Here is a 25,758-nt window from a genome sequence, read left to right on the forward strand (position 1 = left end):
TGTGTCATAAAAACAAAACAAGGAAAAGAACGTTTTTATTTGTCCACTTCTTGAGAATTGAAATATTTCCAAATAGGAGTCTGGCACTGCTGTAAAATTATACATTATAAAGTGGCTAACACACTGAACAGCAAGAGGTACCATGCTGACAATCACACATAAAATCTCCATAAAAAATATCAAAATGTTTTCCTTACGTCCTTTTTTTAATTGTCTTTATAAAATGTATAATAATGACTGGAAAACACTGTTTACTTTACAAAATAAATGACAACCATAAGCATTGATAGTGACATTTACCAATAGTTATCACACAATAAATCAAGATCAAATTCAGGTTAACTTACAACAATATAGCGAGCATTTAGGTTGACATAAAATGTTCTCCTTTTCTCAGGCATTCAGTCAACAGACTGTGAGTACAGTACATGGAGGCATTGAGACACATGCTCTCTAGTCAGTCATCAAAACACAATTAAAGCCAGAGACTCAACACTTCTCATTTTGTCCTTCCAGCTCTCTCCAGGAGAAGGCACAGTCATCACATTCACAAATGTAACATCCCTTCACATAAAGTAGTGACATGTAAAATCACTCAGTCAGTATGAAACAGCATTTTAAATCCTATTCCTCAGCAGGTATTGCTTAAAAAATGTGGTAGTATTTAGCTGACAAATTGATAGCCTCTTTCATAGCACAATAAATGAAACAGAAGATTGTCCCTCTGGGTTCAGCAAATATCTCAACATTTAGAGGATGGAAAAAAATGTCCAGGTGAGAGAAACTTGTAGCCGTTCCCCGAGGGAATTTTGATGCTTCCTTTAGAGTTAGCCGATGGAGGTGGAGGGGGTTTAGCCTCCAGTTTTTGGTGACCGTTTGGTCTCTCGCCAGTGTTATGATCCTCAGATCCTTCTAGATTTTTGCTGACAGACTCATGTCTAGGTGAGAGATTAAGCAAACCCAAAACATCTTTCTGAACTGTACTCATTTTTGTATTCCCCCCTCGGAGTAAACTGGCAGGGCAGGGCCCCTCTTGTTTCTGGCCAGCATTGGCCCAGAAGGTTTTTAAGTTATGAATCGCTTGGACTTTATTGTCCCGCTTTGGCTGGTTGGGTTCGGGGGTGTTTGCAGGGCTGGAGGAGGCTGAAACGGATCCTGTGGAGGAATAAGAAAGGGCCGGCGATGGGGCACTGCCAGCAGGAGAGTGGGAAGGGGAGATGTGGGTGGTGTAAGGTGAGGTCGGGTATTTCAGTTTGAGCTGGGCCTGTACATGCACATCTGGGGAATTGGTGTGGAAAGGCGACCCTTGTTCTTTCACAGAGAGAGATAAAGAAGGAGAGGAATGAGCCGGGCTGTTGTAGCCGGAGCTGATTTTCTGCAGCGATGAGGAGCGGGATGGCGGTTTTGGTCGAGTTGGGGGAGGTGTAGAAACAGAAGCGGAGAGGGGTGAGAACTGACCAGAGGGGGAAAGAGGGGAGGAGCAAGCCTTTAGACTTGCTCTACTGGGCGGTCTGCTAAACGCACTGGTCTCAGAGGGCTGGAAGCCTCGTGTCGCTCCAGTCAGAGTTGGAGTTGTGGGAGTCGACATTGAATGCTGCCTGGCATGCGCCTCTTCTCCCCCCTCAGGCCCCCTCAGTGTTTTCCCCCTAATGTTTGCTTTCTGCAGGCTCTCCACAGCCTGCATGTGGACCTGTGTCTCCTCCAGGATCTTCTGGGCCAGTTCCTGGGGGTCCAGCTGTCCTGCGGGCCCCATCCTCTCCTCCTGGGACTTGATCGTGCTGTCGGTCTCAGTACTCGACTGGTCCGACTCAGAGCTGCTGGCCTTTGCTTTCGCTGTCCTCTGAGGAGGAGAGCTGGGAACAAAATAATAATAAAGTTATAGAAAAATTAGTTGCAAGTTAGCTTTGACTATAATTCCTATGACATTAATCATAAATTAATCATTAATCATCATTAATTCCTTTATTCATGCATCATTACCACTTGGTAAACCGTATCAAATATCATGAAGGAGAAAAGATACAATTATTTTACAATATTTTTAGTTGGCATATGCTAATCGCCTTTTTTCAAGCTTTATTTTGTAAAATGAGGTTTAAATGTAAGTGTGTGATTGTTGTTTTAAGATAAAGACATGCATTCCTGAACATTTCATAATATAAGAAAGATTTTATATATATTAAACAGGTTGCATTTAAAAATTATAAATCATAAAATATGAAAGAAAACAAAAGTTATGCAGGTAATTCTTCAATTATAAGTCTTCAATGAGCTGCACATTTTGAGGTTTGAGTACACCGGCTCATCCCATTTTGCATCTCTGACAAGTGCATTTCAAAAAACACCATATCTTTTAATGGACATGAACATCAAACTTACATTTCCTGCTTGGACTTGGAGCTGGTGAGAACTTTGAGGGGCAGCTGTGGAGCTTTGATGGGAGATGTAGGTGAGCTGATGCTTCCCTTGGAGGAAATAGTAAGAGGGTACCCATGACCCCCGGCTGTCCCTCTCCCAACACCACCTCTGCCGTTTCTGTGTCCGGCAGGAAGTGGCAGCGTGTCACATTCCCTCCTCCCTCGTCCTAAAGGCTCACTGCTAATAATGGAGTAACCCTCGTACTCCTCTTCCTCCCCTTCTCCTGACGTCCCTCCTCCCTGATTGGTCATTCTTCCTCTCGACATGCCTCCTGTGTGGCGTTTCGAGGCGTAGAGGCCTCCTCCTCCGCGATGTCTGTCCAGATCTTGCTGATGTGAGCGCTGGCTGATGATGTCACTTCCTGCGGGCTCAGGTCGCGACAGGAAGCTGAGGGAGGAGGCGAGGGAGCTGAGGCTGTAGACGGAGATGGCGTCGCAGGAGAGGTTGTCGGGGCAGACGGGGGGTAAGAAGGACGGCTGGGGGGGGTAGCACCCAAAGGAGAGGGGTAGGGAGTGAGGCTGGGAGGCCGACTGGGAGGACGACAGAGACTCCAGGGAGGAGGAGCTGTCCATGCTCAGTCGCTTGGGAAGCTCTGTGGAGTCTGAAAGAAAGACAGGTGTCAGGGTGGACTAGAGGTAAAGATTTAGTTTATAAAAAAGAACGTTTTTCATTATTCTCACCGAAAAGTGCCAGAAGAGACTGAAGGGCAAAGTGCATGATGCGCCTGCTGGCCTGCTTTCCAGTCTTCAGCACGACCTCCTCCTGACCCACCTCACAGAGATCAAAACCTGACAGAGACAACAGGTAACAAATTACAATTACATTCACAATTTTGAGGTGATTTTATATCCAGTGTTTGGTAGTTTATACCTCTAAATCTGACTTTCAGATGGAAATATTGCTTTGTACTTCACTACATTTTGTCTAAGACCTATCTTAACTGGGTATTTTGGAAATAAAGATTTTAATACAAAAAATATTTGACTTTATTAATAAGTAGTTTAAATGATATCCAAGTTTAGCAGTTACTTGTTGTTAGCAATTTTCTAATAAAGGCATGCTATAAGCTTTATAAGTTATTAAGTCTGCAGTTGCAAGTTTTTGAAAAGTTGTTACGACTGGGCAACTGTGGCTGCGAGGGAGTGGGGTCGTCTTTCAACCAGAAGGTTGTGAATTCGATCCCAGCCTGTGCAGTCAACATGTCGATGTATCCTTGGGCAAGATACTGAACCCTGAGCAGCTCCCGATGGCGTGGCCACATGTGTGAATGCGTGTTAATGTTAGCTTCCCTAGAGCGAGTGGTACTGCTCTACATGAATGAGGTGTGAATGGGTGAATGACTCTTTTAGGGGGTCGTAAAGACTTGATAAAGCGTTCATAAGTACAGTCCATTTACCATATACTGTACACACGTTAACTCGAATGAAAAGGCATCGTGAGTGATGCTGGAGCAGCATGTTCACATGCAAAATAGATGTTTTTCAATCTGGTTACACAATAGTTGTCCTTCATAATAATGACAGTTGAGTAATACTATTAACTATTAACTTATAACTGAGAAACCTCTTATAAACTATGCCTGGTTAAAAAGTGGCACCAGATGCTGTAAACATGTCAATAAGTAATGTAGACATAATGAATGTACTTGTAATTGTTTTTAAATCTCTGAAAAGTCAAATCTGTATATATTGTACCTTTACTCTTGATGCAAACATTTACATTCTTCACACATCTTTATCCTAAGCAATATTACCATTTAATAAATTATACTAATTTACTATCATATATGACATAGATAAATGTATAGTTATCTACTCTGAAGTGTTTTTGGAATTTAGATAAACTCAAAAGTAAAAGTGAAACATTATTTAATCTGCTGAGGACTCACCGAGTGCAGCCATGAACTCGTGGCAGCCTGGAAGCCTCCAGAGCTGCACACTGATGGACACCTGAATGGGAGCCAGAGAGAAGTCTTGCTCTTTGTCGCCCGACTGCAACTGAACCAGCACCTGGTGAAGCTTTGGAGAGGAGATCACATATCATTACATTGGATGGTACAGTTAGTTTGTCACAAAACAAGTGTAGTTTAACACTCTTCACTAAGGCAAGAGTGCTACACTCGCATCACAGACATCTTTCAAATAACAGAAGTCTGATGTACAACAACTTCACTTTATGTGCCTGCTTTGATTCATGTCACGCTTTCTTTGAACTCAAAGTCATTAATAAACACTTACCGTGCCCACCATGCTTTTTACCGCCTTGTGAGGTGGGTATAAGAGGGGAGGAAACAGATTTTGAGGAGTTTATTCCTTTTGAATTGTTTGGTTTGAGTCACTGCAAACTGAATCATGTATGGATGATGATACCTGATGATACCCAATGATACCCATATGGTGTATATGAGGGCTATACAGGCTATAAAAAATTATAGCAGAGTGAATGGTGGTGTGACCTTTGAAATATGTTCGACTTTATGACTCAAAGAAATGTCAGACATGCCTTTTAGACAATTAGGAGATCATTAAAGGACATGCAATTACAACACACATGCATTCAAGAGTTTAACTTCCACTGGGAATGGTGGGAAAACTTCACTTTAATAATTTCAGTTTGGTTTTCTACCCAACTCTAACTCTGAAAATGGTCAAGCTGCCAAAATCTGGACAGGAGTAGTTCTGACTGTTCAGTTATCACCATAGCTCACAGTAATACACTTGAAGAGCAGCAGTGAGCGGAGTTCAATGCTTTATGGAATTGTTTGCCCTGGGTTTGCCTCTAAGGCAAAAAAAAGATGCTTGACCTCATTGGTTAATATTTTTAGGACTGTTAGGAGCCTGAACGGAATACCTGCAGAGTCTAAACAGAACTGAAAAAGGCAATGACGACACAGTTTGTCATAAAATACCAGGTATCTATGAAGGACTTCTTTTTTTTTAAGCTTTATCATGGCCCCGCTGAACTAAATGTGCTTGCATGCATTACTCAGTTGAAAAGATGTTGACATGAACCAGTGGTGGAAAGTACATTGACTCAAGTATTGTCCTTAAGTGCTTTACCTTAGTGTCGCATTGTCAAATATTAAACCAGTAGCTCCAAACTTGTTAGCTTGTGACCCCTTACAAAAAATGACTAGTCTAGTTGGGACTTCTTGCCATAATTAAATTGAGTTACAGTCTAAACTTCTCAGATTGTATCAGAATGATATAACCGTTCAAGGCCAAAATAATGATCCAATATTTCACATGAAAATACAAATGATAAATTAGGAAACATATGTATTATGTATTCTTCTCGATCTCTTTAATGAGTACTTCTTCCACCACTTGTATGAATGACTGTGCTGTTACTCCACAACATGAGAGTACCTTATGAATGAGCTGCTCTCCGGCCTCAGATACTGTGACCAGTTTACAGAGAGCCTGCAGAGCTGGAGGAGTGAGACCTGAAGATGGATATACAGATAATTAGATTTCATTGTTTCATCATGGAATGTGAAATACATTTTGGAAGTGCATGCTCAAACAAAATACAGTCTGAATCCTGTATCCTCTGGGGAATGGACAAGTTGTTATTCTATCAGGGTGATTGACATGAAAGACCTTTTGAATAATGAAAGAGCTGTGTTACCGAGCAGGGACTGTAGAGTGGCGCTGCACTGTTGCAGCCGATCCCCGGGGTCTGAGGTGGGGAAAAAAACCGCCGCAGGCAGACCGGAACAGTTACCAGAGAAGTCCAGCCGGAAACCCACCGCAGACAGGAGGGCCTGCCACCCGGGCACCCCCCCGACCTGCCCCAGAGGAGAGAGGACATTTGGACATTAGTGGAGGAGACACGCAGGCTGACATTTAGAGAATAAAGAGAGAGAAAGAGCCACACACAGACCTTATTCTCTACGCTCTGTTGTGATGTGTACATCGGGTTACACTGGCCACTCTGAATGCGCTGCAAAGACTTCTCAATCTGCGGAGAGAAATATGATGTTTAAACACTGGACTCCTGCCTCTTGTTTACAGAGAAATGTCATCGTCAACCAACAAATCAATAGTCCTTAGTACTTGGCATAACAAAGAAAGCGATTCCTCTCACAACAATATCATGTATTCTGGGAGATCTGCATAACTTCAGCAGGGTATATTTATAGAATAAAAAGACCAGATATGGCTCTGGGGTGTTAAATTAATTATGGTGGATCCAGACTCATGTAATTGTTAAAGTGTGAGTGTGTCTCACCAGGTGTAGCAGCACTCTGAGGGCGTCCCTGGCCCTCTCTGGGTACTGCAGGATCTCTGCCAGGGCCTGAGCCACCAGCGACATGGGGCTGTTCAGCTTCACATCAGTGCCAATCAGCATGTAGCCTGAAGAAAAACACACTCAAAATGAGATTAATGACATTTAAACACTCGATTATGCCATTTTGCGTTCTTTTAGAGAGGGTTCAACCATATTTAAGCTTTAAAAGAGTAATGCTGCACACAGATTGAGCTTCCCTTTGCACAAAAGTGAGTAGATTAAAAAAAAAAATTCCTTGTTTTTTTTCCATGACAGGGCCAAAACACACTAAAAGAAACTTAAATATTACATTTACACAACTCGAAAGTGAGTTACATCAAAATGTTCAGGTGTATGGCCTGCTGCAGTTAAATAAAGAGTTGTATGCATTTGTTTGAAACTCCATCTTGTAAAACAGCTTATCGAAATGCACATAGCACTTATGTACGAACCAAACCAAATACAAATGTACAATGCGTACATTGTTTTTTACCAAAAGTGTCTCAAATTAACTTAGTATCTGCTTCTCAGAAACATGTTTCTTTCCAGCAGGTTTTTAGGATAAACATAGCAAAGAAAAGAAAGTACAACACACGTACTAGAAAAGTCAAAAATCTCAAATTTAGAAAAGAAATATGCACACAAACTCATGTAAAAATCTTTTTGTTTGTACAGAGAGAGAGTTTGGTTAGCAGATATTTTCTCTCCTGGGACTAAAATCAGAGCTTACTGCTGGATGCCTGGGTTGTTGTGTTTGTGAGGCTGAATAAAGCTCAGATACTTGGGGTGAAATGAGTGCTGTGGTTTGGCAGAAAAGATGAACAGCTGGGCATTTCTGATGGCTTAAAATAACAGCCAAATATGTTGGATAGGTGGTGCAGAATGTAGCAAAGCAGCTCGAGTTGACTGTCTAAACTCGCTCGCAGGCTGTGGTTAGCAAATAACTTATGTGATATGAATTCAAAGAACAGAAATCCTCATAATAATTTGTCTTCATTCTGTATAAAACCTGACATATCCGACATGCAGTTATTCCCACATAAGAAACTAGTGTGGGAGTTGCTGCTATGAGCATCAATCATAGCTGGTAAATCAGGTTTCCGCTTTCTGAAAAATGAGATTAATGTGTGTTTGTGTTTGCTCACCAGCCCAGTTGGAGGGGTGTGAGAAGTGTTTGCTGCTCTGCAGAGTCTTCATGGCCTCCGTCAGAGCTGCGCTGGCTTTGGTCCCGTTGAGAAGCGCTGTGTAGAAGGTGTGTGTGAAGACCTTGGAGGCAGCTATCGGTACAGGCCACAGAGAGACGCACACACACTGGACGCCGGCAGCCAGGAAGGCCCGGGTCAGACCCACCAGCCCGTCAGACGTCACCTTGCTGCTGGACTCCGGGTACAACCTGAGGGGACAGGGAGCCAGAGGTCAGGGGGAACCTTGGGTGGCTTTATAAAACCTTTGTGTTTAAAGTTTTACCTCAGAACCACCAGTTTGACGTTCAAGCACAGATCCAGTATATCAGCAGCCGTGAGGAGGAAGTCATGAAGAGATGGACCGTCACACACACTCTCCATGTCACACAAACTCTCCCCGTCCTCGCTCGTTTCATCTGCTCCCCTGAGTCTCTCCGGAAACAAACCCTTGATCTTTCCCTCCTGACCCGCAGTCTCACCAGAGGTTGACCCCGTACACGGGGACTTCTCCCTGGGTCGCCCGCCCGCCCCCTCTCCCCCAGCATGCTCCTGGCTCGGAGAGAGAACCAAAGCAGCGAGCTTCCAAGAGATATGAGTCGCAAAGTGAACACACTCGGCCTGACTGAGAGCGGCAAGCACACGCTCCTTTGTGGCATTGGCTCCAGTTAGGGGATGACATCCCATCTGCTCCCCTAGCCAAAGAGCCTCATCTTGGGCTGAAGGTAAGGGACCCCACAACCAGCGGTCCATCACGGAGGAGGGCAGGCGAGGAGCCCCAATCACAGCAGCCACTGAACCTCCATCTGAGCAAAGGGAGGGACCACCGCGACGAGGATGAGGCTGTGGGTTGAACACAAATTGATTGAGATTGAGATTTTCCACATATTAAAAAGCCCAAATAAAATACTAAACAAATCACTGCATCACTCCAAACTAGGGGGACCATAAGATTGTTTAAAGTGTCAGTACACAAGTTTTTCCGCTTTAACTGATTTGACACCTTAAAGGCTATGTTCGCAGTTAAGTATTATGACCCAATAAGTGTATACTATATTTGTTCCTTGTCAGCCTCATTTTCACCTTGTTATCCTGTCTGCCATTAGTGTACGATCTCCCAGAAAACAAAGGCTGTATTTATAGTACAGAGCCATGGAAAACAAAATGCAGTGTAATCTGAGCAGTTTGCCAACTCCTTTCCAATGAAATAAGATGGGTCTATCTGCAGTCCCACCCACTTTACAACAAAAAACCTCCGACTCTCTCTATAGGACACACCAGCATTAACATAACAACAACAAAACTATGATATTTTACTTTGCATGCGCTCATTTGCATATTTGCAACGTCCTCACACATTAAAAAAGGTTAGTGATTGTGTTAGTGGCAGTGAGGGATTGTGCTTTCTTTGAGTAGCATTGGGAATTTAGTTAACAACAAAATGAATATACTAGTTCAATGCATTTACCGCTTTTTCCCTGTCTAAATAAGAGCGATCAGGTTGTCTTTGGGACAGCAGCACCAACAACAATAACACTTGGTAACACAAGGAGGCGAAAGTTAGCATATAGGTTAAAGATATTTTTATAGATGCAATTTGCCTACCTTGATTGTGGTTCCCAGGCTGCCTAAAGAAGGCACAGAAATGAGACTGAACCTTTCATAAAGGTACTCATTAGAAGAGCTGCCTTTGAGCAAGGCAAATGGGATCAGGTACAGTTCTCCCTCCAGAACTAACACGAGCTGTTTGTGTCGGCCCACAGGACCACTGCTGTGCATCAAGCCCTGGGGACAGAAGAAGAGAGAGATTAAGATTAAAAAGCATGAAATGGGAAATATAAATATGCAGATTAATGTTATACCCATACATACCCCTTCCATTGGAGCTATAAGTAAATCATAAAGGGCTCGTAGAGGAGGTTTGCTGATGGTACTCGGCCGGTAAGGAGGAGAGAGTAAGCTGTCCTTCACTGGAGATACTGTGGCGCTGTACAGACTCGTCATGCTCTGACAGCTTCTGTTAAACACACACACAGATACAAATACACACATTAACTCTGTGTAAAAGCAATACATTAAACAGACTAAGCTACCACAGCAATGCTAGCAGCTCTGTCAGGATGTACTGAGGCACACTGGAGTTAAAATGCAGATTCTTAGCACAAGTAATGTTTAACATGTTCACATTCTTCTGATGTTAATCTTAGCTAATTAGCAACGAAAATAAAGTACAGCTGAAGATGATGGTAATGTCATCACTTTTGTAGGTATTTGGTCATAAACCAGCAACATTTTTGACCTTCTCATGTGAAGGGATCACAACAATGATTACAGTTCATCTTGAGGGAAAGGGTTTTTTGTGATATAGGTCATGGAAATCCTACCAATAGTTAAGATGTTACCCTCAAAACCACAAAAAACTATCTGCTAGGGGCTCGATAGGAAAAGTCGGATCAGTATGGGTTTAACCTCTGGAGAACATGAATGTCTGTACACATTTCATGGCAATCTATTCAATGATTTTTGAAAGATTTTAACTCTAGTCTAGACCAAAGATTTGGACTAACCATCTGACCAACATTGCCCTTCATAGAGCCAGGCCACTAGCACGGTTAAAAATCAATCAAGATAAAAACCAAAAAAAAGTCTTACCTGTTAAAGATGTTATTTCTGGACACCATGCGGAGGTAGCCTGTTGGGTCAGTGGCTGACGTCAATTTGTTGTTCAGCTCCTCAAACTGTTGCTCTAAAAGATCTCCAGCTTCACTTTCAGTCTCACTGCTGGAGCAAGCTCTGTGAAGTAAACAATAACACAAACAGACTTTACTGGGGCTGCGAGGAAGTACAGTCGTCTTTCAACCAGAAGGTTGTGGGTTCGATCCCAGCCTGTGCAGTTAAGATACTTAACCCTGAGTTGCTCCCAATGGCATGGCCAACGGTGTGTGTTTGAATGTGTATGAATCATTGGTTCCCTAGAGCAAGTGGTACTGCTCTGCGTGAATGAATGGAGTGCATTGGTGAATGACTTGTAGTTTGTAAAGCAGGGTCGAAAATACCCTATAGAGTACTATATAAGTACAGTCCATTTACTTTATTGTTACTGCAACATCACCACCAACATGTATCCCAAAGCACAAATATTGATGCATTTCAGTCAGAACCTCTAGCATCTATTATTTCATGTTGTTAGGTAAGCTTCAGCCGAGCAGTTAAAGAATAATTTTACATTTTAGAATGTAGTGTGACAGTAACTAGAAAAAGTCAGCGAACACACCCTGTACCTACTACTTACAGTGAGTTTGCTATCATTAGTCAGGCTTGCGTTCATACCAGGCAAAAAAACCTCAAGAGTATTGAATTTGATCATTATAGCAGTTTTGACCCAAAAATCTAAACAGAAGGGTGTGTTTAATTTCTTATGAATCAACATGAATAACATTTTTCTTTGCTCAAAAGCTAAATAAACTCACTTTTTAAATGTTTTACATTTGAAAGAGGAAATAGGATGCAGAAAGCAGATTAACATGTAATGTTTAGCATGCTGGCAGTGACAGTCTCTTTACAGACCAATGACAGGACTCAGATTTAATGTCCTGGACTGATCTCACAAATTCCCCATTAGCAAACACCATTACTTTTTATGTAGTCCTCTGGCTGCACTTTATCCAGCTTAGGGAGATTTAATTAGTGTGAATATAGCAGTTTCTACATGCTAGAGGGTAGTACAACTCCACTGGTGGGTTGGAAAGCATTTTAATGCTGCATATGTGCATATGTGCACACACACACACACACACACACACACACACACACACACACACACACACACACACACACACACACACACACACACACACACACACACACACACACACACACACACACACACACACACACACACACACACACACACACACACACACACACACACACACACACACACACACACACACACACACACACACACACACACACACACACACACACACACACACACACACACACACACACACACACACACACACACACACACACACACACACACACACACACACACACACACACACACACACACAGTGGCGACCCTACCGCAGTGGTTTCCACAGAAAGTTGAGAGCAGTTTGTGTTGGGGAACATTTGCTGACACAACATATGGTAGTGATTTACAAAGTCGTCCAGTGGTGCCAACCAAGGCCTGAAGTTGCGGGCAGGATAATTGAGTTTAAGGAAATATGGCAGCAGAGAGTAGGAGGAAAGGAAGACAGATGACATGCAGCATGCGGCTCCTCTGTCTTCCTTTACTCACTCTCCTCCCTTTGTGTTTTAATGAGTGTCGACGTACAGTAATAAGACCGAGTCTACAGCAAAGCTTGCTGTTCTGTGAGGCAGTACAGATATCCTTTTTAACATTTTCACCATTTTAGTATAGTGTAGTGTGTATACAATTGTTTATAAGCAGTGGTTGAGGACGTTTTAGATCTTTTATTTAAGTAAATGTACTTAAACCAAACTGTAAACATACTGTGTCAAAGTCAAAGAATGTAAGTATTTAGGACATTTTGGAAAATTTGTTTTTAAAAGCAGGAAAATGTCCCCTTTGACTGTTATATTATTATATATTATAACATTAGATTAGTATTACTCATTTTATTATACAGTAAATCATTGCTAATTTTAAACTATCAAGTAATGACTTAATGTAAAAGTGTTAATTTGTGCAGTAACTAGTAACTTAAGGTTTTAGACATATTTAGAGGAAAAAATAGTACTTCAAATTTGAGTAAATGCACCTGGCTACATTCTACCGCTGCTAACTAGCACTAAAATACAAAGTGCAGCTTAGAATGTAGGGGAAAGGTTTGGACAAATTCTAATATTGACCTGTTAACAGTAATAGATAAAAAGACCCCATGTCTGTCTTTCTTCTCTTTTTTGTTGAATATTTGGACAAATGTGTTATGTTGAGTATGACTACAATCATCCTACAAAAAGTACTGCATCAGTAAAGAAAAATACCTGCTGTCATGGCTGTCCACTCCTAGAGCCTCTCTAGCGTTGCAGATGTATTGCTCCAGGGACTGAGGACCTCCACCCCCCCCTCCTCCTCCACTTTGCGGGCTCCCACCACCATCCTGGAAATCCTCCACTCCGGCCTCTCCGAGATACACCTCGTTAAACTTCACAATACCTGTTGCAGGAAGAGCATGAATGAATTACTGCACGCTGTACTGTGTATATGTGTTTATTTGTCTGCTTGCGTATGAGTTAAAAGATGTACTGTATGGTGTGCACAAGACTCTGAATAATTAGAGAAACTGGGACAAGGATCCACTTTATTAAAGCAGGCCGTGCAGCTCTGTATAACAAAGTCTGCAAACAAAATTGCTCCAACTGAGTATGCAGGTCAGATTTGAGGTTATATATTAATTATTGACAAGATTAAAAGTCTAAAACTCCAGTAGCAAGTGGATATTAGAAGCTGCAATGTTTGGTGCAAGCCCAAAACCTCAAAGTGATCAGGCTGCAAATGTGAAGTTCCGTTGGGGATGGCCTTGGAGGAAAAGGCCATGTGGCCATTAAGGTCAGAAAGTGATTAAAATCCAAAGGTTTTCCCCCTTCAGTGCTCAAATGTCCTAAAATGTCATGACAGTTAGATTATGAGATGTGCGCACACAAGGTTGACATTTTGGCCTGAGGGTGGCGCAAGAGGAAAAGATCATTTGGAGACCAAAATAAAAGGGTTCATCCACTGAGGAGACTGAGCTCAGTAAATGTCATAGAAATCAACCGCTTAGAACCTGGCACAATTCCAGATTCCACTCTTACTGACTTTATCATTCAGAACAGTCCTACTGTGAAATTGGTAAAGTGCTTTAGAGTATTTTTGGGGGCTTTTTGGAGCACTTTCCAAACCCCCTCTTTCTGCAGTCTTTTTAGACAGTTAAATCAAAGTTTTATTTTGTGCAGTGCATGCAGAAATGCTTTGTGCATATGCAAGTGGAACAGTATAACGATCTCCTTTGTAAGACAGACTCAATTATTGTTTCAGTAACACATTGCTAAGCTTGTATAAACATGTTTTGATTTGACCCTACAAACTGTTTCTTAAAATGTAAAACAGTCATTCAGAATTAGGTTTTGCCGTTGGGAATGGCAAGGGGGTTAAATGGGATCACAGCTGAAGGCTTTTTCAACTTCTGCTTTTAGCTCTAAAGCATTATTTATGCATGGATCCAGAAAATATTTATATGTTTTGGTCAGAAAAAAGCAAAGCCATTCAGAGCAGAGTGACAGTAACAAAACTATTACTTTAGTTAATGGTAACGCAGCTTTTTCTTTGGCTGAAGAGGATGAAGGCTCACTACCCGCTACAGATGCATCAGTGACCAACACTGATGTAATGGACTACAGAAACAAGACTTAAGTTTCTCTAGTGCAGTGGTTCTCAACTGGTGGGTTGCATATGTGCGAGTAAAAAAATAAAATTAGTTAAAAAAATCATCTTCTCAATAAAACATCTTTGCTGATGTTTTTTCGAGTCTTCTGGCCAATCAGAATCAAGATTGTTGCCGGAAGTCCCCACGGAGAATAACTTTGCGGTAGAACTACTCTTTATACACCCATGGGTACAACTTCAGATAAAAATGAACACGTAATACGACCCCCGGTTTGATGATTGACAGGTCACAGAACAATGGGGGCTATCTACCCTTACCCACAATTTAAAGTAATTCACAGACTATCTCCTCTTTGCTCTTCTCTCTGTGTGGAGCAGCAAGTTCAGCTGCCAGAACAAAGTGAAAAACAAAAAATGGCATAAAATATGATTAAATATGTCGGGTAGTAATAGATTTCTTTATTTTCTTCTCAGAGTGTACCAGAATGCGTAGTTGAACAGAATGCACAGCTGAACTTTGATTCTAGAAACTTGATGACCATCATGAGATTACACTTTTTTTTATAAGCAGTTGGGTCGCGATTTATTGACGAAGGAAAAAAATGGGTCCCGAGGCTGGACCAGTTGAGAACCAACTGGTCCAGCGTCATGGCTTTTAAATGACAAAAATGATGACAGATTAATGAAACTGGACTCTAAAAAGAGAAGACGAGTTAAAGAAGCGAAAGAAGGAGAAGTTTAAATGAATCCATAATATTTTTTATGTGACAATGTTCTAGATACTTTTAACATGAATAAAAAACGAGTTCTGGCACAATTCTAAATGCATGTTGTTTATTATTCAGTGCATGTGTTTGAGTTTCTTTAACTGAACAGTCTCAGGGGATTTTCTACCTTCCAATAAATGTTGGAAAACCAAATAATAAAAATAATAGCTTCCAACTTGATTTAAAAGGGCTGCAGACTTTCCTATTGAACACATTTATAAGAGAACTCAATCTAAAGTATGTATACTGTACACAATAGCAGGAGAAAACTGAAATCATGTCCAGATTAACCAGAGTCAACCTTTCTTCAAAACACTTATCGTGCAAGACTCGAGGGTATCTGGAAATTGACCTTTGATATTTTAACAAACAAATTAAAGTTTTGCCCTGAAGGTGGCACTATAGGAATTGGAAAACCCAGAAGTCATGAAATATACATTTTACAGCTTTTTCAATCTCCTCTACAAGGTGAAAAGAGCATTCTTTTTTTAATGTGTGGTTGTTTTTGAGTGTGTGTGTGTGTGTGTGTGTGTGTGTGTGTGTGTGTGTGTGTGTGTGTGTGTGTGTGTGTGTGTGTGTGTGTGTGTGTGTGTGTGTGTGTGTGTGTGTGTGTGTGTACCTGTCCCTGGAGCTATCAGCCAGCTATACAGAAAGCCTCCAGCCAGAGAGTAGTAGAGCACCATGGCCCTCTGACCGTTGACCGTCTCCAGGATGTGCTCCACAGTAACTGGGATGTAAGGGTCAGTGCTCGCCGTTTGCTGGCTCCCCTTCTGGCGTTCAACCAGGAGATCGGCGAAGGCTCGTGTTCGCCCTCGTTCTGCGATGGCCAAGGCCTCATCGTGACGGCCTGAGATGTAACACGAAAGATGAATAAGTAGGAAATTGAGAGGGGGGAACAGAATGTCTAAATTAGCACTCAGACATCAGGTGATAATTTGTACATCGCTAACAGGCACACAGAGAGGAAGTGTGAAAGTGAGAAAGGAGAGGTGAGAACACCTTACAGACAGATTGTGATTCACACTAACAAAATATCAGCACAGGAGGGGAGGTTACTTCACCTAGGCTGACGAGGACTCTCTGGAGAGCCTGGTACGAGCTGGTTTGCAGATCAAACAGAGAGAGCTTGTAATCCGTGTTGTGCTGCGTCTCATGACGATTTGTCTCGAATAATACGGACGCTCTGTACAACTGAAACAAACAGCAAACAAACATACATCACACTGATACTCATGCATATAACTACAGGGCTCAATATACACACATATACAGTATGTCCCCTGTCTGTATGAAACACAATATTTCAAGCAGAAGGAGCGGAATTTAATTGTTAGTTGCAACATTTCAAACCTAGGAGAGCATGTTGTTACATTGCTAACCACCGGGGGGCACTACAAATACACATTCATCACATTCATCTGAAGAATATGGATGATCTACTTTTCTTCACTCCAACAAACTGGGAACTGAGCTTAGGCCTGGAAGGTTACACATAATATCAAACAATGGAAACAATAGCCAAACACAAAGCGTGCCAAAACGGATTGGTACTTGTGTTAGCTTTTAAAGTATTGTAGAAGCTGGATCATAATAAGCTGTGTGCTGTACAGAGTAGTGGAGAAGTTATCATAAAGTTACTTAAAATGGTATTACTACTTCCCCTATCTGACAGCAGTACATAAGGAAAGCATTATGTATTGTAGGTATAAGAAATAACATTTTCATTATGCAAGTATCAGAAAGTTAGTTTATTATGTTGTATTTTGTATTATATTATTGGACCATTAATATTAATCAATTCACAGCATTTCAATCCTCCAGTCAGTTGAGTTGGTGCTAATTTTAATGACTTTAAACACAGATTTGTCATTTGCATCTCCAACAATGTATTTAATTAACACACTAACTAATAACTATAGCTGTGAGATGAATTCAGTGATGTAAACAGAAAAATATCTTCCTCTCATATGTAACAGAATAATATGGAAATATTTAACTAAAATACAAAACTGAATTTAAGTGTGACCGCGCTTCTGTTTTGAATTAGCAACCTCTTTTTTGAAAGACTATAAGTTGATTACACTGCATAATTAATTTGCAATATTATATATATTTTGCATTTATAGTTGTTCTTATACAAGTGTCCCTGCATACAGTGAAACAATTAAACATTGATTTTAATTAAATGTGTTATGTCAACAGGTTCCATATAATTGTATTAGGTTAGTCGAAAGCAATAGTATTAAGTAGAACCTATTATTTTGTATTTAAACTTAACATTATTTAAGTTTTTTTTCAGTGATTAATTAAATATGTCAACAGTTTTTTCACATAACTTTATTAAGTTAGTTCATATAAGCAATAATATTAAGTTTAAATAAAAAGTTTTCAATTAGGTTCAACCTAATATTATTGCTTTCAACTAACCTAGTAGAGTAATGTGAAATCTGTTGACATAATACATTTAATTAAATTCAACGTTTCAGTTTTTTCAGTTTACTCTCACAGGTGTTTTAAAGTATGTAGCAATTACACCTGCTAAGGCTGGAGTTGTGTGATTTATAAGAGGTTATCATGTACATTGTGAAACAAAGCTCAAGACACACACACACACACACACACCTGGTGCTGGGCCTCCTCCAGGTTGCCTCCGGCCCACAGAGACAGGCCGAGGCGATGTCGTATCTTAGCTTCATCTTCTCTCCGCCCTAACTGCTCTGCCAGGCGCAGACCTGCGGATCAGAGAGGAGATCAGACGTTAGTTCCTGCAGGCCTCTCTGAACGTCATCTCTTTGACAGCCATGACAACTGTTGCTGCGTGAATCCAACCCGTGCTGAGCCCAGGGCGCTGCCATTCTTTATCTCTCATTGTTCCTCTCGTCCTCTTCTGCCCCTTTCTTTTCATTCCACTTCTCAAATTCAAAGATCTTTTCTCTCCTCTTTAGTTGGTCTCAGATATGTTTCATCTCCCCTGCTGTGCAGATGCAGACAGTCGTGTTGGGTTGTGATTAGTTCTCATTAGGCTCACAGATTGAGCAGAATCTCCTCAAACATCGAGTTTTGATTCACGCGTCTCGCCTGCCTCTCTCTCTGCGTCTCGCCCTGTGATGTTCTGTATCTGTGTCTTTCCATCGGTTGGTGAGGTTAATTGGAGGCACGCATACAAATGTCTCTCCAGCTCTGTCCTTACCTCAACTCTGAGCTGAGTTTCAAGCTGCTTGTTGAGTTAATGATCAATTAAAATCTGCAGGATCTGTGAGTTTAGTGACAAGCCGTGACCGTGTCTTACAAGCCCGATGAAGCCTGGAGGAATTCATGAATGAACCAAAACATCCATTTCATGCTTCTTTTGTTTTACTTTGTCTCAGCCTTAGTTTGTATCTGTGCAAATTTAAATGTGGAAAGAAACTCCAGGAAAATTATTTTCAACAATGAAGCAGTTTTAAAACTAGAACCATGAGAAAAGTGTGTGTAATAGTCTAGCTATAGAAGTTACAAGCTGCCTAAAGGACACAACACTGAGGGTTAGCACCGAAACACAGATGTTCTATTGAACTGTGACTCATGAATACCCTTCATGCTTCTGGATGGTATCAGAAATACAACTCACAATGTTCTCAGGCCAATGAAGCAGCTCTGACTTTAAAATAAGAAACACACATGTAGATCAAAGTCTCTGCAGAGAGTGTGTGACTGCAGGCGATGGTAAGACTGCTATAACTTTATCGCTCCCTTTCATCAAGTTGAGAGTTTGTTGATGTGTGTCAGCAATACAGACTGCTTTTAAACATAGTGGAAATGCCAAAATCAAAAGATCCTTTCAAACATATGCTGCATCTTGATTCAGGTGGGACTACAAACCTCTCAATCCATCAGTATTACATAACGTCCTGTGGTTTAATGGAGCATTCAGGAACTTTTCTGTCACATATCAGATATCATAGTGTCATAATGATCAATTATCTGGATTTGTGCAGCTATCATTCACTGGTGAACATATGAAATGTACTAAAGGGTATTTATGACGCAAGTCAAAAAGTAATTTCAGAATGTAGAGTCACTCTTTAGCTATCTTTCGGCAAGGTAGAAAAGTGGCTGTGTGTGGCATTGTGGTATAAATCAGATATTCAGGGGATTTCAGCTGAAAATGAGTCAGTTAATGAATTTGTCGATACTCAGAAAAGCAGGTGACAATTAAAAAAAAATAGTCTCAGGCATTCTTGACTTTTTTCTGACACCATATCAACAGAATAATAAATAGAGAAATCCAGAATAAGGAGATTATCAAAGAATACAAAATATTGCTGATTTAGTAATCTATAAATACTAAAATACTGGAAACTATTTTAAATGTTCCTTTACAATGCTGCTAACCTTGTAATAACTCCAGTCAGTAGCTCTGCAGCTGATTTCTTACCTTCCTGCAGGTACATCACAGCCTGTGCATAGTTTTGCAGTGCATGGTGTGTCCTCCCCAGGCTCCCGTAGGCGATAGTTTTGGCGATCAGATCGTTGGTTTGTGCCGCCACACTCAGGTGCTGCTCCTGGAAGACCACGGCCCGCTCATACTTCCCTAAAGCTTCGTAGGTCAGTCCCAGGTTCCCGTAGGATCGACCCTGGCTCCTCACACAGCCCGTCTGCTCCGCTATATCCAAAGCTCGCTGGTGCCACTGTAGCAGGGAAGTGTGATTACTTCATGGGGTGACAATTTTGGAATTATGATAATGCACTTTCTTGCTTGGAGTTAGATGAGAAGTTTGATACCATTATCATGTGTGTACAGTAAATATGAAACTACAGCCTGTCCCCAGCTAGCTTAGCTTAGCATAAAGACTCGAAACAGGGGTAAACGGCTAGTTTGGCTCTTTCAGAAAGTAAACAAATCTACCTATTAGCATCTCTAAAGCTCACAATATGTGTATTTGTGTGTAATCTGTACAAAAAACAGTGTGTAGAGCTCGCCAGGTTTCTGCAAGTTGGACAGTGTTTATGCCAAGCTAAGATGATTAGCTGCTGGCTGTATCTTCATATTTAATTTACAGACAAAAGAGTAGTAAAATATTTCTAAAATGTTGGCAAGTAATCAAATAAGCCTTTTTTTTTTTACAAAATGTCAAACTTTTCCTCTAAATGACGGCTAGTAAATACCTAATCATGATGTATTTTGGATCTACACCAACCTGTAGCGCTGTCTCGTTGTCTGCCATCCGCTGATAAACACCCCCAAGAGCATCACTTGCCTCTGCTTCCAGGGATTTATCCTGTTGGTTAAGAAAAGGATTTACAATATTTGTATGTGCATAATATACATGTAATAAAAAAAAAGAGACATGTTGTTATATTTCACATATTCAAAAGGGGCCGGAAAGTGAAGTCGTCAGCTGAAACAAGAACACTTGTCAGGTAAATGCTCACCCCCGCTGTGCGTGCGATGTTCAGCTGGTGTTCCAGGCAGGAGAGGGACTGCTCGTAGTTGCCCAGCTGGCTGTGTAAGGTGCCCAGCTCCCCGTAGGCCTGAGCCTTGCCCCCTCCTTCCCCCCCCAGCTCATGTGCTACCACCAGCCGCTTCTCAAAGCACACCAGTGCTTGCTGGAGACTACCCATGGACCTGAAGAGAGACAAAAACAAAAGGCCTGAACATAATTTCTTTGTGTTTTATTTGTTCTATCAAACCCTTGAATGAAACGTACTTCAAGTTTTTTTTAAACCCATACGATGTGTTTTTCACAGCAGAGAGAGACCCATATGGCCAATTAATGAAAGCATACAATAAGGGAAATAGGAGAATAATGTAGATTTTGAAGCTGTAGAAAAGAGTTCAGTACTGTATCCTCCAAACATCTACAAAGGCTGTATTCAATGAGATAAAACAGTGACTCCTCTCCTCTCCTCATTTCCATCTCATTCACACTCCAGAGAGCAGAACAGACTACAGCAGATGGATAAAGGGAACCCGTCATTAAGCCTTGTTCTTCAGTGAACATTACTTGTATGGCTTCATGTGAGAAATGTGGAGATGTAACCTCTGAAAAAAGCGAGGAAACCACTCCGATCAGCACTGCTGCTTCTTACTGTTATTGAATTATGATTATTTGCATTACTTTCATGGCGCTCATTTCAAATGTTTATGCTTGAGGCAAGAAATGCTCATTTGAGATTCTTGTTGGAATGTCGTCCCGGCATCCAAACTGATAGGAAAGCAAATTATATACATAACATACATATTAACAGAAATGTAGACCTAATGTTAGAGATTTGCTTCCATGGCATGTCTAACTTGTTTAACTTTTACATGTTTAACTTGCCGTTGTTCTAGCCGGTAAGGGAACATTTAATAAAGTTTCCTTAATCAGTATTTATTTTAAAGCTTTTTTTTTTTTAAAGCTGCACATTTCACTACCAGTCAACGTGGGTGCAGTCATCATATATAGGACGATAACAAATCTAAATAGTAAAACATTTTGGGAAATACACTTATATGTAAAGCTACAGAAGGGGGAGGCAGGACTACTTATTTTACACATTTTGGTATGAACCCTGCATTTGTAATTAAAGGGTTCAAAGCCTGTCTTTAGTTTTGTTTATTTGTGGAGTTAAACAGCTGCTGGCTGTAACTTAATATTTACATACAGATATTAGAGTGGTCTTGATCTTAACATCTAACTTGGGAAATATGCGATTAGGTGCGTTTCTTTAGTTGTGTCTACCTGTGTGCATTGCCCAGTCCTCTGTAGGCTTTCCCCTGGTCCTGAACATGGTTGAGACTCTGAGCCACAGTCAGGTATTTCTCATAGTACTGAATCGCCTCCTCATAGTCTCCCAGAGCGTCATAGCAGTCTGCCAGGTTCCCATACGCCCTGCCTCTGTCCAGCATGCTCTCAGTGCCACTCAGTTGCTGCAGCATGGCCAGCTGCTGCTCAAAATATCCAATAGCTTCCTCAAACACCCCCATGTTCATTTTGGTGATGCCCATGTTCCCATGAGCCTGGGCCTCCAGACGGGCGTCCCTGAGACCCTGCGCCAGGCCGAGCTGGGCCTCATAACACTGGAAGGTTGTAGCATAGTCTCCCAGGGCCATGTGAACCGCGGCCAGGTGGCCCAGGGCGCGGCACTCCCCCTGCTGATCACCCAGATCCTTACGCACGGTCAGCTCCTGGCTGTGGAAGGACAGGGCTGTATCGAGCTGGCGGAGCATCCTAAAGAAGAGAAAATAGAGAGGTAAGAGAAGAAGACAGAGGGTAAGGGTTACATTTCTGCTCCACACTACCTCTTTTTAAATCTGCACAGCTCTCCACTTTGAATATAGTATTTTTCATATTTTAATGTACTGAGTTTCTCACATATTTATATTTTGTGTTAATATTATCTTTTTTTAAATGTCTTACAATAGCCTTAAAATTCTTTTTTTTTAAAAATAGCTTCTAATAGTACTATTTTGTGCCACGTATTCTTTCTGTGTCTTTGTATGCACCATTTATACCAACGAAAATTCCACGTATGAGTAAACCTACTATTACCTACTATAATAAACAGTATTTAATTTCATCTTAGTGAAATATTTAATTTTCCGTTCTGTTCTTGTATCATATTCTATTTACGTGTATATAGACTTCTTGCACTATTTTTTTATTTTATTTTAGTATTTTATTAAATAATTATGTTGCTTTGTTGGAGGAGCTTGGGTCATAAGTTTGTCATTGTCATTTCTACACTGTAGTTTAAGTGCATATGACATTAAATCCTTTGAATCTTGAATCTACTTGGTAATATAACTGATTCTGATTCTCATTCTGATACCTGTCAACTTTATTACCTGTGAACTGATCCAAGTGCAGAGTAAGCGTCAGCCTCCATCTTCTGATCGTTGACCTTCTGAGCCAGACTGAGCTGCTGCTGGTGAAACCTCACAGCTCCTGGGAGATCACCCCGACACACACACACATCTCCCAGGTTCCCAAAGGCCCTGAAAACCGCCTGCTGACAATACAACCACATGATTAACAACCACTTCCTGTGTACAGGTTATGTTTTTACAGTTAGTGAACACAGCAGTAGTAGTAGTTGACCTGAGTGTTATCCAAGGCTTGAGCAAGAGAGAGCAGGTATCTCTGACACTCCTCTGCCTTCTTGTACTCCCCCAGTGCTTTGTGGGCCAGGCCCAGGTTACAGTAGGCTTTAGCCTGGGCTAATTTGTCTTGGAGGTCCTTAGCCAAGGCCAGGTCCTGCTCATAATACCTGAGAAATGATAAAAACACACAAGAATTTAAATGTATGTGGACATACATTTTCTATATAGAGGTGAGTTAATGTATGCATCAAGTCAATAAAACCTAGACATATAGTTGTTCTTTTTTCCCCACTTAAGTAACCCTAAGGTTTAAACAGTCATCTTATTCCACAGTTTGACAGTGTCTTATGATAATACAATGTTAAGTCAGAGGGAGATAATAAAACCCCAAGACTGCACCATCCAATTAAACAGAAATATTTTAGCTGCCTAGTCCCAAAACTTGCTCTGTCTAATTTGATATATTTTTTAACTTTGGCATCTCAACTACAAATTCAAATTTGTCTGTGAAGTTAAAAAAGATTTTTGAGGAAAGACATTATTTCTCTTGAAAAAACCTCTTGCCCTTCTTATAAAGCTTTGTTGTGTGAGATGAATGAAGTCTCTGACCTGACAGCGTCTCTGTACTGTCCGAGGCAGTAGTGAGCGTAGCCGAGGTTGTGGCACACCTTGCCTTCTCCCTCCAGGTCCTGCAGGCCTGGAGCCAGAGCCAGGTACTGCTGGTAGTACGGCAAAGCCTGAGCGTACTCCCCTCTGCAGCTATGGAAGTTACCCAGGTTTGCTGGAAAATAAAACATAAAACATTAGAACTTAAATCAATGAAATCCCAATGATTTGTCTGAATTCATCTTCCTCTGTCTAGCTTGCCTAGTGCTCGTGCTTCGCTCTGAGTGTCCTGCAGCTCTCGAGCGATGGTCAGGTGGTGAAGGTAGTGCTGCAGAGCCCGGTCGTGAGCCCCCAGCGCCTGATAGGCTACAGCCAGGTTCCCGTGTGTGGAGGCCTGGGACGGGCGGTCATTCACCTGAAACACAAAAACATTTCACTGATCTGTTTTTACCACATGAGCATCTACATGTCCCTGGTGAAGAGTCCCGGGGATTCACCTCCAGTGAGATCTGCAGCTCCTGTCGGTGGAACCGGACAGCTTGGTCGTGGATGCCCAGTGCGTGATGGGCATTACCCATGTTACCGTACGCCCTCCCCTGGGCAGCGTAATCACTCAGCTCCTGGGCGAAGGACAGGTGGGCTTTGTGGAGCTTCAGGGCTGTGTCATACTCCCCCTTCATCTGGTGGATGATGCCTGGGAAAAAATAAAATGTTGTTAAAGGTAGGGTAGGTAAGAATGGAGAAACCAACTCGAGTGCGCTAGAATTTGAAAGTACACAACCGAAAAAAATCTGCCCCTTCCTTCAGACTTCCTTACAGAGCCCCTCCTCCAACACACACGAACGCGCACATGACCAATGAGGGCACGAGATAAGTTTGTGCACGAGATGGAAGGCTGACAGGCAGGTAGGCCATTCAATTATCTGCCGAGGCAGATAATTGGACTCTGGCTTCCACAGATGAAATGTTTGTATATATTTATTGTCAAAGCATTTAATTTATTCATTGCTATCGGGATGTTAAGAGCATTCCATGGAATATAACAAAAAGTGTTTCTGAAGTGAATTACCTACCCTACCTTTAAGCAACATTAACACAACATAATATAAGTTCATTTTCAGATGGTTGAGTGAAATTAAATAGAGCTACTGTAAGGTGAGTGATTAGCAGTTTTGTTTTAAAGTCTTCTGGTACAAGTTAAATATCCAAAATTAAAAATTAAGACTCAAATGTGCTTATAGTCCAAGTCAAGTCTCAATCCAACAGCAGGGCAATTTTGAAGTCTTATGAGAAAAATCCACTTGAAATATCTCAAGTAATTTTGGGTCAAGTCTTCAGCCACTTGAAACAAGTCCAAATGAAGACTCGGATTATTTGAAACTTGACCAAGTCAAGTCTCAAGTACTTAAAGAAAAGAACAACCAAGTCTGAAGTCCAGCAGGAGATCAGTTTGAGTCTTGGGCAACCATAAGTCGAGTCTAAAGACATTTGCCAGGTTCAGGTCAAATTTGAAGTAATTTAAGACAGGTTAGTTTAGCAAGCCAGGCAAGTCCAATACTCAAGTCCTTGTTTTTGTGACTTAAGTTTGATGCATCCAACTCTAAATTCTGCAGCAATGCTGATGAGCTCATCCAACATTCATTTGATTTGCAGTAAACATCAACCAGAGAGGCTGCACTGCATGTAGATGCAGTCATGATGAACATCAACAATTCCCAAAATGATGCATCGAGATAATGATGCACCAACAAGCAAGAACATGTACTGTACATATAAAATATTAGTATGGAGCAGTAAATAATTGAAAAGCTAGAGTGGGAAAATTCAACAAATCCTAAATATCAGCTGCTGTGGATCTTGAATATGCAGAGATCCAGAGGAGCTGTCTTTCTATCCAGGGAAAAGGAAGGAGGAAATATCCCAACTTTTGAGTGTGATGATGTGTCTTTCCTACTATCAGTAACCCAGTTCACAGCGCTGCAGGAAAGTTAAGAAAGTTAAACACAAGGGAGTTTTAATAGATACCTCAATACTGGGGAAAGCAGCCAT

General features: G+C 41.3%; 1 protein-coding gene across 1 annotated transcript in view; it reads right to left on the minus strand.

Annotated features, from left to right (window-relative positions):
* Positions 1-17: 17 nt before the first annotated feature.
* The window catches only part of ttc28 (tetratricopeptide repeat domain 28), a 108,742-nt gene continuing 83,001 nt past the window's right edge, over positions 18-25,758 (minus strand). The window contains 26 exon segments of the mRNA XM_034123492.1: positions 18-1,853; positions 2,380-3,019; positions 3,099-3,206; positions 4,307-4,436; positions 5,787-5,863; positions 6,049-6,208; positions 6,304-6,381; positions 6,652-6,776; positions 7,836-8,083; positions 8,158-8,714; positions 9,477-9,656; positions 9,744-9,888; positions 10,524-10,664; positions 12,888-13,059; positions 15,655-15,882; positions 16,097-16,226; positions 17,658-17,767; positions 19,453-19,705; positions 20,216-20,296; positions 20,451-20,643; positions 21,743-22,231; positions 22,849-23,009; positions 23,102-23,270; positions 23,713-23,884; positions 23,971-24,124; positions 24,207-24,403. Of these exon segments, the coding sequence (XP_033979383.1) occupies positions 743-1,853; positions 2,380-3,019; positions 3,099-3,206; positions 4,307-4,436; positions 5,787-5,863; positions 6,049-6,208; positions 6,304-6,381; positions 6,652-6,776; positions 7,836-8,083; positions 8,158-8,714; positions 9,477-9,656; positions 9,744-9,888; positions 10,524-10,664; positions 12,888-13,059; positions 15,655-15,882; positions 16,097-16,226; positions 17,658-17,767; positions 19,453-19,705; positions 20,216-20,296; positions 20,451-20,643; positions 21,743-22,231; positions 22,849-23,009; positions 23,102-23,270; positions 23,713-23,884; positions 23,971-24,124; positions 24,207-24,403 (6,209 nt within the window). The 3' untranslated portion in view covers positions 18-742.

This window comes from Trematomus bernacchii, unplaced genomic scaffold (genome assembly GCF_902827165.1).
Source record: "Trematomus bernacchii unplaced genomic scaffold, fTreBer1.1, whole genome shotgun sequence".
NCBI classification, from domain to species: Eukaryota; Metazoa; Chordata; class Actinopteri; order Perciformes; family Nototheniidae; genus Trematomus; species Trematomus bernacchii.